General features: G+C 36.1%; 1 protein-coding gene across 2 annotated transcripts; it reads left to right on the forward strand.

The window, feature by feature from the left end:
- The first annotated feature begins 5,390 nt into the window (after positions 1–5,390).
- Positions 5,391–13,834, forward strand: HESX1 (HESX homeobox 1). 2 transcript variants are annotated; one of them, XR_011338210.1, is made up of 5 exons: positions 5,391–6,421; positions 6,540–6,745; positions 7,034–7,135; positions 8,079–10,275; positions 12,376–13,834. XR_011338210.1 is itself a non-coding variant. In XM_069865995.1 (4 exons), the coding sequence occupies exons 1-4, from the start codon at positions 6,208–6,210 to the stop codon at positions 8,175–8,177; spliced, it is 621 nt and encodes a 206-aa protein (XP_069722096.1). In that variant the 5' UTR covers positions 5,391–6,207; the 3' UTR covers positions 8,178–11,330. The 2 variants fall into 2 exon arrangements, 1 of the variants encoding a protein (XP_069722096.1); XM_069865995.1 differs by lacking the exon at positions 12,376–13,834 and having other exon boundaries at positions 8,079–11,330.
- The last annotated feature ends 140 nt before the right edge of the window (positions 13,835–13,974 follow it).

Consider the following 13,974-nt stretch of genomic DNA (forward strand, 5'->3'; position numbering starts at 1 on the left):
GACATTAGGAAGGAATTCCTCAGAATGAGAGTGCTGAGGCGCTGGCCCAGGTTGCCCAGAGGAGTGTTCGCCGGCCCATCCCTGCAGGAGTTCCAGGCCAGGTTGGATGGGGCTTTGAGCAACCCGATTGAGTGGAAGGTGCCCATAGCCCATACCCATGGCTGGGGCATTGGAGCTGGATGGGCTTTGTGGTTCCTTCCTTCCCAAACGGCCAGTAAGATGAAGAATGGCCCCCTTGCTGGGGAAAAGCCAGCAAGCTCTTATTTTCTCCTTTCTGTGTTTGCGGTCCCATGCTCTGTCACAGCCTGGCGTGTGCCCCTGACCCAGCTGTTCCCTTGCTGGTTTTGTGGCCAGGTGACCTTAGTATAAACCAGCTCAGAAAGTACACAAAGTCAACCAGCAGAGCAAATTATTAACTGTTATGCAGTCTTGCTGTGAGACCTTTCTTTATGTTGTATCAGATCATGTGTTACCTTTAGCAGCAGATAAAGGAAAAGGCTGGTATTAAATTGCAAACAATTCGAATTGTTTGAGGTGGGTGGTGAGGAGTTTTCAGAGTTACAACACGGTTCAAGCAGTTTATGTAGCAGCTCAGCTGGTGACTCACCTGGCTGAAGCAAGTCCCACCAGTCCTCTTTCCCTGTCATATAAGGGTAATAATAGAGAGTTGTCTTACAAGGTATTTTAAAGACTAAGTCTGTTATCTGTAATTACTATGTGACAGAACACTAACGCTGATTTGTGACTTACATATACGTGCATAGCTTTCTGGTTTTGAGATCAGTTAACTTGTGCTAAGTTTTACAGCGCTCTTCTGTAGGAAATACTCTGTTTTGTACTTGAAGATACATTTCCCTAGCGAAATTCAGGAAGGTAGTAACTTTAAATGGGATTGGATTTAGTTAGCTTTGTTTATTTACAAGTGTAAGTAGCAGAGGAGAAACAAACATTTTTTTAGCTGCTAAGAATACAGAACAACTCTTTGAGTATTAAACGTCTTGTAGAAAAAAAGCAAAACAATAACAAACGTATCTTTAATATGGAGAAATGTGCTTTTGTGTCTCAGCCAGCGTGTAGCATAACGATGAGTCTTGTTTCTGTTCATCTTAGCAATTCAGTTTAATGATTCAGTTTGCTTTAGTACCAAAAGCGGGGCCTTTCTAATAATTTTGTATGTCAGGGTTTCTTTGTATAGTCAGCTTTTTAAGTAGATCCCTTATGTTGAAACACTCGTGTTACCTTTTGTGTACACTTTACAATGTTACAAAGCATGCAAAAGTTTTATGGGATACAAATTTAACAGCAATAGCTGAGATTTGATAGTAATGACTTAAAAATTCCCTCTCAACTCTCTAATCAATGTGGTTTTAGCGTTGCACTTTTTTTTGAGCATTGTAGGCTTTTTGTTAGTGTTTGATTTATATTTTTGTTTGTTTATTTGGATTTGTGGTGGGTTTTTTGGTTCTTTCTGCAAAATATTTACTAAAAAGCCTTTAAAATTTGAGACACTAACACTTGCCACTGTGTAAACAGGGAGAAGAGCAGCCAGTGGCTCTTTAGAGGATTCCAGATGTGTCCTTTAGTGGCGAGAACATTTTGTTTCTGCTGGAGGGTGAAAGTAGCTGTCTGGATAAGGTGGGCTTTATCTGCATGTTGCACACTGTTTAGCACACTGTTTCTCAGACTTTCAGTAATGTCACCCTTGGATTTACATTGAATTTATGTGTTCACCTAATCTCCCTGGGTCAAAATAGCTTTTACTTTAGCCATGAAATAACTAACTGCTTTTAGTCATGTTTGGCTAGAATTGGTGTTAACAGTTTTAAGGTTTTCTTGCCTAAAGAAAACCTTTTGAGTTTTGAAGTTGGCTTTGAATGTAACCTTTCTTATTCATATTAAAAACATATTTGAGAGGGAGCCATATGCAGCAGAATATCTGAGGTGGTGAAGTACTGTGCAGTTGGGTAAAGAATCTGTGGCAAAGGTGAGATGAAAGGCAATTCTTTTGAGTGTGATAACTAATCAAGACAGATTATATATACCATTTATAACTTTATAAAAGGTGAAGATATTGCACAGGCTATTGTGAAAGGTAACCTGGCAGTGCAGTAGCAATGGGTGACAGTGACAAAAGGTAGCAAGAGTAAGCATTAGTCTTTCAGACCAAAGCCACCAAGAACTCTTGGTGTGGTCTCTTCAGCTGGTATAAACAGAGTCCTTAGAGGCTGCACAGCTCTAAAGAACAAGAGCTTCATCTACTAAACAAATGAACTCTACTGTCCCCAGGCAAAACACAGTGGTTCAAAATCTGAAAGGGAGATTAGTTTGCTGCCTCATCAATTATGGATGCTCTAAGAGGATTGGATTTGCATATCCAAGGAGCACTGATTTCGTCTCTTATTGATTAGTTAGGATTTTCAACATAATGTTTGTTGTGTTGCTCTAATTGCCCCTACAAGAGTATTTAGCTAAAACTCTGCAGGTAATTTCATATGGATTGCAAGGGTAGTATTGATTACTTCTAAGAGGCAAAAATGATGAAATAAAGTTCCTGATGAAATAAGTTCCTGAGTGAAGGCTCAAGGTCTATTTAAACTTTCAGTGAGAATTCTTAGAAATTTAATTTGGTTCTTTAATATCAGGTATTATTGGAACTGAAGCTTTAAATTTTCTGTCCTGTGGAAAATGTATTTTCATCCCTATTTCTTACAGAAAGGTTTATTGACCCTTTATTTTGATAAAAATAGCTTTCTTCTGCAAATAAGCAAGATTCTACTCAAAGAAATTTAGCAACATTTGAATGCTAGACCCTCAGTGAGACTTTCCAGTAGATACATCTCTATGTATATGTTGTTTTAGAATCATAGCATAGTTTGCGTTGGAAGGGCTCTTTAAAGAGCATCTAGTTTCCACCCCACCTGGGGACATCTTTTACTGGATGAGGCTGCTCAAGGCAACCTGACCAACCAACCTTGAACACGTCCAAGGGTATAATGGAATTCTGCATTGGAATGCATAATTGGAATGCAGTGGAATAATGCAGACTTCTTATCTTCAGAATATTTCTCCTCTGAAGTTTTTATCAACAGTTATGTGGAGCCGCATGAGCATTATAAAGGTCTCTAAGTTGTATGGCATTTCAATTTCACTTATTTTCTCAGAAATCAGAGAGTATAGTGTGAGCATCTACCTTGTGAACTTCTATCTTGGTACTTCTGCTACTATATGCAACTGCAGCTATGAACCCTGATTAAAAATGAGTGTTGATATGTTTCAGTGACTGCATTGCAGTCTCCAGGTCTGGCTCAATTCAACATTATGTAAATCGATGCAATATGATTCTTTTAATAATTACACAACTTCGATAACATTGCTGAACAAACTTAACAGCTGGGCAAGCCTCAACAGCAGATGGCAGCGCACGGTGAGTGGCTGACCTGTGCTTTGCCGGTTCACTGGGTTTTGCTTGTTTTACGAAAATTCTTTCTGAGAGCTACCAAGATCATTTTTCCCTGAAAAAATCATTAAAAAACCTTGAAAAAAAATGAGTGTCTCCAACTGGGAGTTGAAAGCAGACTACCCTGACAAAGTTTGTTTTCATCTTTCCCAATCTCAAAGAGATTAAACCAAGTTATAATTAGTTGGTTTGCTTAATGGTTAGCTTTGGGAAGGTCCGTGCGTCTCGTACATGTTTCTCTTAACACCACCTATGCCTGTCTTTATTGATAGTTTCCTGAAAAGGACAAATATGAAGGTATTTACTTGATGTGGTAATCTGAGTTTCAACTGTGTGTCTCAGGTTAATTTCACCTAAATTCATCCAGGAGAAATAAATATTTTCTGACACATATTTTATATCAGTGCATATGTTGGTATTCTTAAGTTCTTTAAAAAAAATAGTGGGCTGTATTTGAAAGCTGGCTATTTAAATTACAATCATTAAGAGTTTTTTTTAGTATTAACAAAGTCGACATTAGTTTCTGAGTTCAAGAGGCTTATCAGCGATCATGCTTTTCTCCTTTTTGGAACAGAGAAAACAGTAAGGAGCTCCAAGTTCAGTACAGAAGATGTGTTGTTTACTTTTTGACTTAATATGTTCCGTGGGAATTTTTTAAATTTGTTTTTAAACTGGAGTTCCATGTAGGGATTGCCAAGGCAGAAAACTGATCTACCGGTCACTGCTATAATGGAGGCTTTCATTATCTCTTTGGTAACCTCTGGACCTGGTGTGCAGTCTGAATACTCAAAATAACTGCCTGCAGTCAAGAAAGAGCCCTGTGGCTTTGCTGAGGTCAGAGGTTGCCTTGTTGGCAGCAGCTGTACTGAGACATCAAGGGCTGTAAGACCCTTGCTTAACACTGCTTCCCGCTGACCAAATATTCCAGTGAGCAGTGGTTTCCTACATAGGTCCTTACGGCTTTTCTTAATGTCTACACTTTGTGGTTGCTGAGGCTGCTAAACGATGATTGGAACTTAGCTTGCAGGTGGTCATTGCAGTTATATTCAACATCTCTTTATATACACTGATAAGGTGTCCTTGGTAAGATCATCTCTTGAATTGTCGCTCATTTTGATAACTTCATTTGACAACGATCTGATTGCACAACACAAAGTCAGTCCCAATTCTTCAGCTGAACATTTTTTGATCTAAAGGCAAATGCGGGTTGCATTTATATCTGAAGAATCTCCCTCAGCCCAGTACTGTCAACTCTATACTGTGCTATTAACAATTTTCCTGCCTCTGTCTATTACTGAAGATTAGTATTGGGTTGTTTACAAATGTACAGAGAATCAAAGTGGATATACTCTTTTTTTTTCCTTAATATTACTTGTTAACCATGTGAATGTGACTGACTACAGAGGAGAAACTAGTCTCAGAAAATGGTAGAACAAGAAAAAATAGAGGGCCAGCTTTATCCTCTAAAAGCTCACAGTCCTATGTGCTCCTCCAACATATGCTCCAAATTAAGATTTATTGAAGAGAGGTAACCTCTTTTTCGCACCCTGAAATTAAAATACTCTTTTCATTTTTGCATGTTCTAAAGTAAAGCTTTGTTCAAATTAAGAAAAGGAGGAATGTCTATAGAGAGGTTATCCTGAACTAAACGTTGGTTTTGAACATGACATGTAAATCACAGTGTGGCTGACGGATGACCTTAAATATAAAAACCTTCTAGTCAATACTTTCTTTATAATGAATGAAATCAGAATTTGGTTTTCAAACTTTAAACTTCATTACAAAACCTTTACCTCCTTTCTCCCTCTTAGTCATGATTTCTTTTTAAAGAGTTGGCTCTGCAGGATTTAAATACATTTCTGTTGATTATAAACTTACAAGAAGGACGGAATATCTAGCATTATAAGGGTGTTTTGAAACCAGTAGATTTTTAAACCAGTACATTTTAAACCAGTAAATTTTAAACCAGTAAATGTCCTGCTTCTGTTACTTTATGTTTTGGGTTTACTTGTAGAGAATGATCAGGAAGTTTCACATATCGTCCATTTCAAAAAAGCTGCGACAAAGTTATTTTAATAAAAAAAATGAATGCATGAATTATTTAAAATAGTTGGTGCAACTGTTCCTGTTAACTAATCTGGGCACTTGGAAGGCAATTACACTGAGTTTTGACAACATTGCCAACCCACTGCACAGTGCCTTATGCCAAAAGCTATTGTTGTTTTATTGACCACGTTCACCATTACATATGCATATGAAAAAACAGAGGCATTTTCATCGGGATTACCCTAATAGCATTAAGAGATTATTTTTTAAATTTCCTTGGAAGGAAATTCACTTAAATGAGATTACTTATTACTTGACTGGTTTCCTATCATGCTGCTATGTTTAGGTAAGTGGAGTCCATTAGAGTATAAAGTTTTTTAAAAACCTGATTTTATACATTAATGATTTCAGACAAAAGAGAAGTACTATATTTGTGCACAGCTTCTTTTGAGAAAGTTAAGTCCATGTTCTGGTTACGAGAGATAACACTTTTTGTCCCTCTTGGTGGCCCCCCTAGTGTCACCATTAGTTGCTAATTACTTGCAAACAAATAAACAATTAACTCCTCAGCGTCTTGGTGGGAGAGTTTTCATTGACATGCTAAAACTTTCTAATAAAAGATTTTAATTAATGACGTTGCAAATCCAACCCCCTTGTCAACATAAGGAGGGCTTGTGGAGGCATACAAGTACAGTACACATGCTATGCTGGCTGAAGGAGAGAACATGGCAAGTACATCCCTATATCCTGCTAATACATCAACGCCCCAGAATCTTCGGAAAGTGCCTGGTTTTGTAGGAAATAAAACCACACAGTGCTCATTTTCCATTGAAAGTATTTTGGGGTTGGAGCAGAAAAAAGATGGCATTCCAGTTGTGAAGCCTCACAGACCGTGGATAGATGCATGCACCAACTTGGGTAAGTTAGGAGTCTGTTTTATATCCTCTCGAGCATTTACTCCTTTAAAACTGTGTATATTTTTCCGTTTCTACTGAAAACCAGTACACTGAAGCTCTCATTTGCTTGCTTTGTCTAGTTTTAGGTGATGACAGTAATCCTGCTCTGCAAATCCCTGTTGTTTGCTGTGAAAATCCATTATTTCATGCTAGCACTAATCCAGTGCAAGAGGAAAAGGTTTTGAAATGTGAAAAATATTTGTCAGTCACTGAAAGGCTATCCTTCAAACGAGAATTGAGCTGGTACAGGGGTAGAAGACCAAGAACTGCATTCACTAGAAACCAGGTAGGGGTTTACTTAGTATTTAATAAATTAACAACAATGTAGATTAGTAAAATGTTGGTAGAGTAATTCAGTATGTTGTACCTCTACAGAGAGAGATGTAATCTGTAACTGGTGTAAACTAACAGTAATGTTAATTTCAGCAGACTTGGGTTTATGCATGGCATCAGAATTATGCAAATGCTGGTGGAAGTCTCTTGTTGACTAAGCTAAACTGGTTTTTGCATTTTTCTTTATTACTCCTGTGAAGGTAGCCATAACTCTTCAACAAGTGTGTTTTAATCTCCTCAGATTGAAGTCTTGGAAAATGTTTTTAAAATGAACTCCTACCCTGGCATTGATGTTAGAGAAGAGCTAGCTCGCAAATTAGATTTAGATGAAGACAGGATCCAGGTAACGAAAAATTTATTTGAACTTGTCTGTAATTCCATCTATATGTAGTCTCTGGTTATATAAATGAGCAGTAGTAATTATTTTAATAATCTGAATTTAAAACAGTGTACATTTATACATGTGGTATGCCTTCAGTGATCTGTGAAACGGAAGCTGTTGAATTCTTTCTGAAATCTTAAACCTTATTCCACAGCAGTGATGAAATATTCATCACTATAATGTTTCCATAATATCTGCTCTGTTAATCTCTAGTTATCATGTGCAGAACTTGATAATTGCCTTTGATGTTTTAAACCATTTATATTGAGCTTGTCATCATAGTTGAAGAATGAATTTGAAACAAATATTGAAATAATTTAAATGTCTAAGTATCTTGTGAGATTGTCAGTAGAGCACACACATGTTATCCAGAGTTTGAGCCAATGTCTTCATCTGGCCAAAAGCAAAATCTATTCAGATATTTAAATTATTGATTTCCAAGTGATAAGCATAGCCTGAACATTAGAATTTGGTCCTCACCTTTATCTTTATTAAGATTTTGATGCAAGTGTTCTGTTGGGGTTGATGGTAAGCTTGATGCTGAGATTAATTAAGCAGCTGTAGAAATAACACCTTAAGAATCATATGTGAATTCCAGATGTTTAGGATCTCCCAAGGTCTGATTCAGTGTTACTGAAGTTAATAATAGTTTTTATATTAATTATACTTAAGCTGGTCCTTACTTTCCAGTTAAGCTGGGGATATTATTTTCTTCATCTGTGGTGGCAACATTTCTGTGGGTGCCTACATGCCATCATCTGCAGAATTAAATTTGTATTGAACTTCCAACCTACTGTCATTACAGAAAATTCTGTAAAGTTACATGAATATTTTTAAGTTTCAGAGCTTATTCTGCTTACATTGCTGTATTTCTGAAAAAGCATACCTTTTCTTTCAATTTTAGATCTGGTTCCAGAACCGTCGTGCAAAGCTGAAAAGATCACACAGAGAATCTCAGTTTCTAATGGTGAAAAACACTTTCACCTCCAGCCTCCTAGAGTAGAAAGAAGGATGGTTTCCTGTTACGGTACTACAATAGAACACGAAGAATTATTGGAATGTTCATAACTTGTATGAAGCAATGATGATATATTAATTATGATTTTATCCTCATATTTCAAATTTTATCATAATTTTCATTAAAATAAATTGTAAATACTCAAAGTATTATTATAATTTACTTTTTGTGGAAAAAGTGACCTTATCCTATCTATTTTAGTAAGTATTTTTAGAAAAGTTTAGATAGTTCTGCAGTTTAAAAAAAAAATCCAAACCCTAGGTTGCACAGGACTTTCAGCTTATATGAATGACTACAGCTTAACTGCAGACAACTTAACAAAGCTCCATGGTTTTAAACAAGTCTGTTTAAAGTCTGAAACATAAAATATGCGATATAAATTCTGCTACCTGAAACACACTGTGTATTACACTGGAGTTTAAATAGCTTATTTATAAATAAATAGTAAGAGTAAGACACTATCATAAAGATCGATAGTTTTCATAACTTAATTTTTAGAAAAAGGTATCAAATGGAAGGGCTAGTATTCAACTGACTGTTCGGTCTGAACAATTGTTGGTTAAAAGAAGCTGAAAATTATAATATTTTTGTATCAGATTTTAATTAATTTAGGATATTTGCCTGTTTAATGCTTCAACTTTGATATCTCCTCTCTTGTCAGTATAAGTGTTCCAGTAATAGAAGTTGCTTTTAATGACTGAACATAGCATTTCACAGAATCAAATCAGCTGGGACCAGACCAGATATCCAGGTCATTGCCATTAATTTTAGGGTGTTGACTTCATTTTTATGAAACAGTACGTGAAAGTTAATTATCCACATATTTGATATTCAGCCTGAAGTTAGTATGCATAAAGACACCCTTATAAAAACAAACAAACCAACCAACAGCTCTTCATGTCCATGATCTAGGAAAACATTCTAAGTAGGGGTTTATGCTGTACCTTCTTCAGCAGAGCTTTAAGCACTTGGTTCAAGTGCTGGTGTTCTTCAGCGAGACATGAGCCTGTTTCTTACTAGAAATACATTCTATGTAGGCCCAGCTGTATATACAAAAAACCCGTTTTGTGTTAGGTTGATGGTTCAGCAGAAGCACTGACTTTAAATGATATGTCTATCTGTAAATCTGAATGAACCAGTACATCCCAATGAATTTAAAGAGAAAGCTTTGTTAATTGGGTTTTCCCACTTGGCTGACTTGAAAAGGAAGTTTTATTTTGAACAAAAACTGTATTTACAGTAGCCAAAAAACTGAACTGAATGATTTTATGTGATTTAAAAAACCAAAGTGAAACATAAAGAAGACCTCAGAAAACCTGGGAGAAGAAATTTTGTGTGTATGACATTCAAATTGTTTAATTCAGAGTACAGATCTCAGACTAACTATCCTGCATTGAAGGGTTGCCTAGCCACTGAGCTATGATGTTGGTTTCCAGATTTCTTGTGGAAACAGTTTTGCTTTACATAAACTACTTCAACATTCACTGGAGGAAGAATTTGAGCCAAAGTCTTCAGTCCATATACTTTAGGCAGCAGGCTTATTCACAGTCTGACACTCAGATACTATGAAGTCAGTTAAGACACCGAGAACATAGAATTCGGCGTATCATTGTTAACACAGGCTAAACGTAAACTGCAAAAAAATAGATTCTTGTAGTATTTAGTAGTGCAAATACAGTTAGATTGTTATTCAGTTGCAATGTCTTGTTTAATAATGATAGGAAAATAACAACAAATTGGATATTTTCTGGCATGTTACTTTCAATGTAGCATAGTCTCTACACGAGGTAGCTGTTAAAAGTTTGAACGCCTGTCTCTACTGCTTCCAGACAGTTTTTGATTCCTATATCTCTTCTAACATGCTCTGCTTTTCCTACAGTTTGTGTTCTTTCCTAGGACATCTCTATACGTTTCAGTTGTTACAATGGATTATTTGCTTTGCTGAATGTTTGCAAGGTATTGCAAAATGCAGTCTAGGATTTACGAGATAACATAGTACCTGTTTTTTCATTAGCAAACCGAGTATTGGTCTTCCTTTCTTGATGCTTGTATCCATGACAACTGTTGTCTTATAGAATGAAAGGTAAGTGTGAGAAAAGGGGTCATAAAACAAACCTGATTTTATGTAGTCTCATATTAGGAAGAGCTAAGGGAAGGATGATCCGACTTCAGTCCTTAGTCAGTATTTTGGATGATAGATGAGACATAAGAATTTAATTTAAAACCATTTTTATATTTTCTGAAAAATATTGCTGAAAAGCTGCATTGCTTTGGAACCAGGCTACAGGTATTTGCCATTTTGTGTCTTTAACTTCATGGACTCATTGCCTTTATTACCTCCCTAAAATCTTGAATGGTCTGACTTTGCCCCTGGAAATCCTATTTTAGTGAGAAAATAACAAAAGCTTATCTGGTATTGAAATGTTAATTATTCATGCTTTGCTGGATTCAGGAAATAACATTACTAACTGAACTTCTGTTGTATCCTGCATTCAAAAATACTTAAAGAGAACATTCACAAATAAAGCAATTTAAATGGAGCCAAATCCATTAAGAATAGTTTTTAAAGAAATTGGAATTAAGATACGTAAGACAATATTGGGAATGCATGAGTTCCGTTTTGTTTTTCTTCTCACCTCAAAACATATTTTGCCCATAGCTTAACATTCCAGGTAATTTGAAACTATTGTCTACTTTACCGCTGGAAACAAGGTTTCCAGCAGCAACAGATTAGAGTAATCTGTACAGATTGATGCCTAAGAACCTTACTCTGTTATCTGGCAAATACCTAAACAGACCTAATGTCTCTTATAATGGAACTTGTCTCAAGTGACGGAAGTCTGACAGAGCAATTTAAGAGGAGCAGAATAGTAGCAGAATAATAATAGCACCAGCCCTGCTATCCAGCTCTCAATTAGCAAATGTTACCAGAAGAGTGATTGGTGTAAGGTACTGAGTGTCACGCATAGTGCTGAGGAGCAAAAAGTTTAATAGCATAAACGCATTATTTGCTTCATCTTGGCTTAGCTTGTTCTTCACAAAGTAAATGCACCAACAAGTTAAAGCAGAACCTCTAACTTTACATTTATACCTACTTTACCAGCGTGTGTTCAAATTGTGATCATCACTTTCTCAAATTCACTGAGGCAATATTCACCTGGACTCCACAGGATTTGCTAATATTTAGAATTGTATTGCATCAGTCATAGTAATACTCCAAAATATCTTGGGATTCAGTTTCTATGAATGATGCCATATTAAGGAAATTAAGAAGATAGTAGATCAAATATTCTGCATTAAATATTTTTGGCTCTGCATTAGCTACATCTTAAACACTTTGATTTTCGTATTAAATCAGACTTTAAATTCATAAACCTTGCAACAGCGATGACAGCCTGTATCTGAAATGCCTAGAAAAATGCTGGGCTGCTTTTGCCCTCTTGTGGCTAGATTTTATAATGACAGTCCTACGTGTGATTAAATTAATTTTGAATAAAACGTGCAGTCATGAGTTAGGCTGTGGGAAAGCCAGCAGATCACTGCCAACTGTAACTGTTGTGCAGACTTCATGACCAAATTTATATTATACATGCATACAAATGCTTGACGTTGGGCCCAATTTTCGAAAGTTCGGAGGGGTCAATACTGAAGTGGACCAAGTGAAAACCAGTGAGTACTTAATATTTTTTACAGTCTGAACATTAATAATTAGATATCATCTTAAGGATTCAGTTTTGGGCAGCCAACCTTTTAAAATCTTGCTTCTAAATTAATTTAGGCTGCTTTCATGAGTTTGTAAGACTGCCCAACATAGTCAATCTAGGGTAGCAGAATCTTTTTACATTCCAGAAAGCATTTGACAAAGCGGACAGTAATTAAAAAAGCTCACTCCTTTTAGTGCAAGACTTAGAATGACTTCTGGTACAGTGTCTACTAATCTAAGTCTTCTGTGATACAAGGTTGGCAATGCAAAGTTTGCCATGCGGTAACACTCACTGCCACCAGACTTCTAATTTATCATTGATTTCTTACATTAGTAAGATAAGAAACAACTTTGTTCTGTTTCAGTACTGTGAATTTCTTAAAAGTTTGCCTTGCATTTCAAAATGTTCAATTAGGGTAAAACGTTAAAAAAATTGTAGCATACACTTTACTTTCTTGATTTTTTTATGTTGCCATATAGATGTTTGAATACGAGGCATACAGTGAAATGCAATCATCTCACTTCAGAGTTGGAACAGCATCTTACTCTGTGCAACAGGATGTGGATATCTGACTGTATAATCGCAAATTGCTCTAATGCGCTTTGACAGAGAAAGGAAGTCACAGGGAAGCAGTCTAATGAGGCATCGGCATTGCCTTTAAAATGGAGTTGGCTATGGCTAGATAGCTTTGTGACATGTAAGTTATGTGGAAAACCTCCTTTTCTTACAGACATTCAAATGGGAAAACTGATTTGATCTTTCCCTTCTTTCTTCTGTAAACATATGGTCCTCGGCAATAAGTTTTATCACAAATTACAGTTAGAGTGTTTTTTCAATGATTATTACTATTATCTAATTAGAAATATCTAATAATTATCTATTGTAACTTATCATATTAATGTGCATTAACTTCCGTGTAAGCACGAACAAATCTTGTTTATTGTGTTTGATCAGTCTGTTATTATCAGCATTTTTATCTTAGTCTTTCCAAAAATAAGCAGGTAACTCAGTTCTGATACCCGATTGCTTCAAGTTTTTGTTTTAAAACAGTGTGCCAGACTGTAAACAAAAAGAACCTTGAGTTTGTTTGTTTGAGAGGCAGGGCTGCCAACACAAATGATGTTCCTAACAGGGCCCTTCCTCTATTTTTTCAGTCCAGCCTTGTAGAATTGCTGCAGGTTTGTACATCTGCTATAAAATGTTTTAAAATTCTTCTCTGAAATACTGACTGTATCTGCCATATAAACAAAGATTGCTATTTCCATATGCTTCCAGCCTTCCTATTTTCTGTTGTTTGTGTATTCCCCTCAGTGGGAGCAGAATGAGGTGCTATTGACAAAGTCCCTTCCAATTTTATTCCGTAATGGTTACACAATAGTAAGATTTTTTTTTTAAATTCTTCTGGCCATATTCCTATTTTTCTGCACTGGTGTCTGTTACTAGGGTCTCTATGCTTTTTAATTACAAAAATCTTCAAGACATTTTCTTTAGCCTTAATTACCCTTAGCTTTTGGCCTCAAATAACAAATGATGTCATCCTGAAGTGCCTGAGCAAATAGCTCTCCGTCAGTTAAACAGGGAAAGGTTTAAAGCAAGTTATGCTCAGCGAGGGGTCCCCTAGTGTACTAGGATTAATTCTGCAGACATTGCCACAGGATGCTGTTGAATTTCAGAATAGACTGTTAAATCAAGTTAGGGTTGTCCTCCCACGCCTTATTTCCCTGCAGAAGGAAAATGACAAGAAGTCTGGATGGAAAGTATTGCGCTGTCGTAAGAAAGAGTTGAGATTAGAAGTAAAACTGAGAAACATTTGTAAAAACGTTGCTTTATTCACATTTCTAGCATTTATTCAAACTGCACTGTAGTGATTTTGGTTTGCATTTTTAATAATTGATTCAGCTGAAATGCCTGTATTGCTGAAAAATATCACTTTAAATTTGAACATTAAAAACTATTCAGTTATTGCTAAACAACAAAGCATACATAACCTTAGGGATGCAGTTGTTGTTTTGGAATATTTCTAGTTCAACAGAATTTTTATTGAAAAATGACTCTTCCATGCAATTTTTAATTTTCTT

This window comes from Phaenicophaeus curvirostris, chromosome 11 (assembly GCF_032191515.1).
Source record: "Phaenicophaeus curvirostris isolate KB17595 chromosome 11, BPBGC_Pcur_1.0, whole genome shotgun sequence".
NCBI lineage: Eukaryota > Metazoa > Chordata > Aves > Cuculiformes > Cuculidae > Phaenicophaeus > Phaenicophaeus curvirostris.

What these genes read in the sequence shown, in the direction of transcription:
- HESX1 (XM_069865995.1), top strand. Translation starts at nt 6,208, where the DNA reads ATGCTGGCTGAAGGAGAGAACATGGCAAGTACATCCCTATATCCTGCT. An exon ending in CTGCATTCACTAGAAACCAG is followed by an intron (nt 6,746 to 7,033) that starts GTAGGGGTTTAC and finishes TAATCTCCTCAG; the next exon opens with ATTGAAGTCTTGGAAAATGT. An exon ending in TAGATGAAGACAGGATCCAG is followed by an intron (nt 7,136 to 8,078) that starts GTAACGAAAAAT and finishes TTTCAATTTTAG; the next exon opens with ATCTGGTTCCAGAACCGTCG.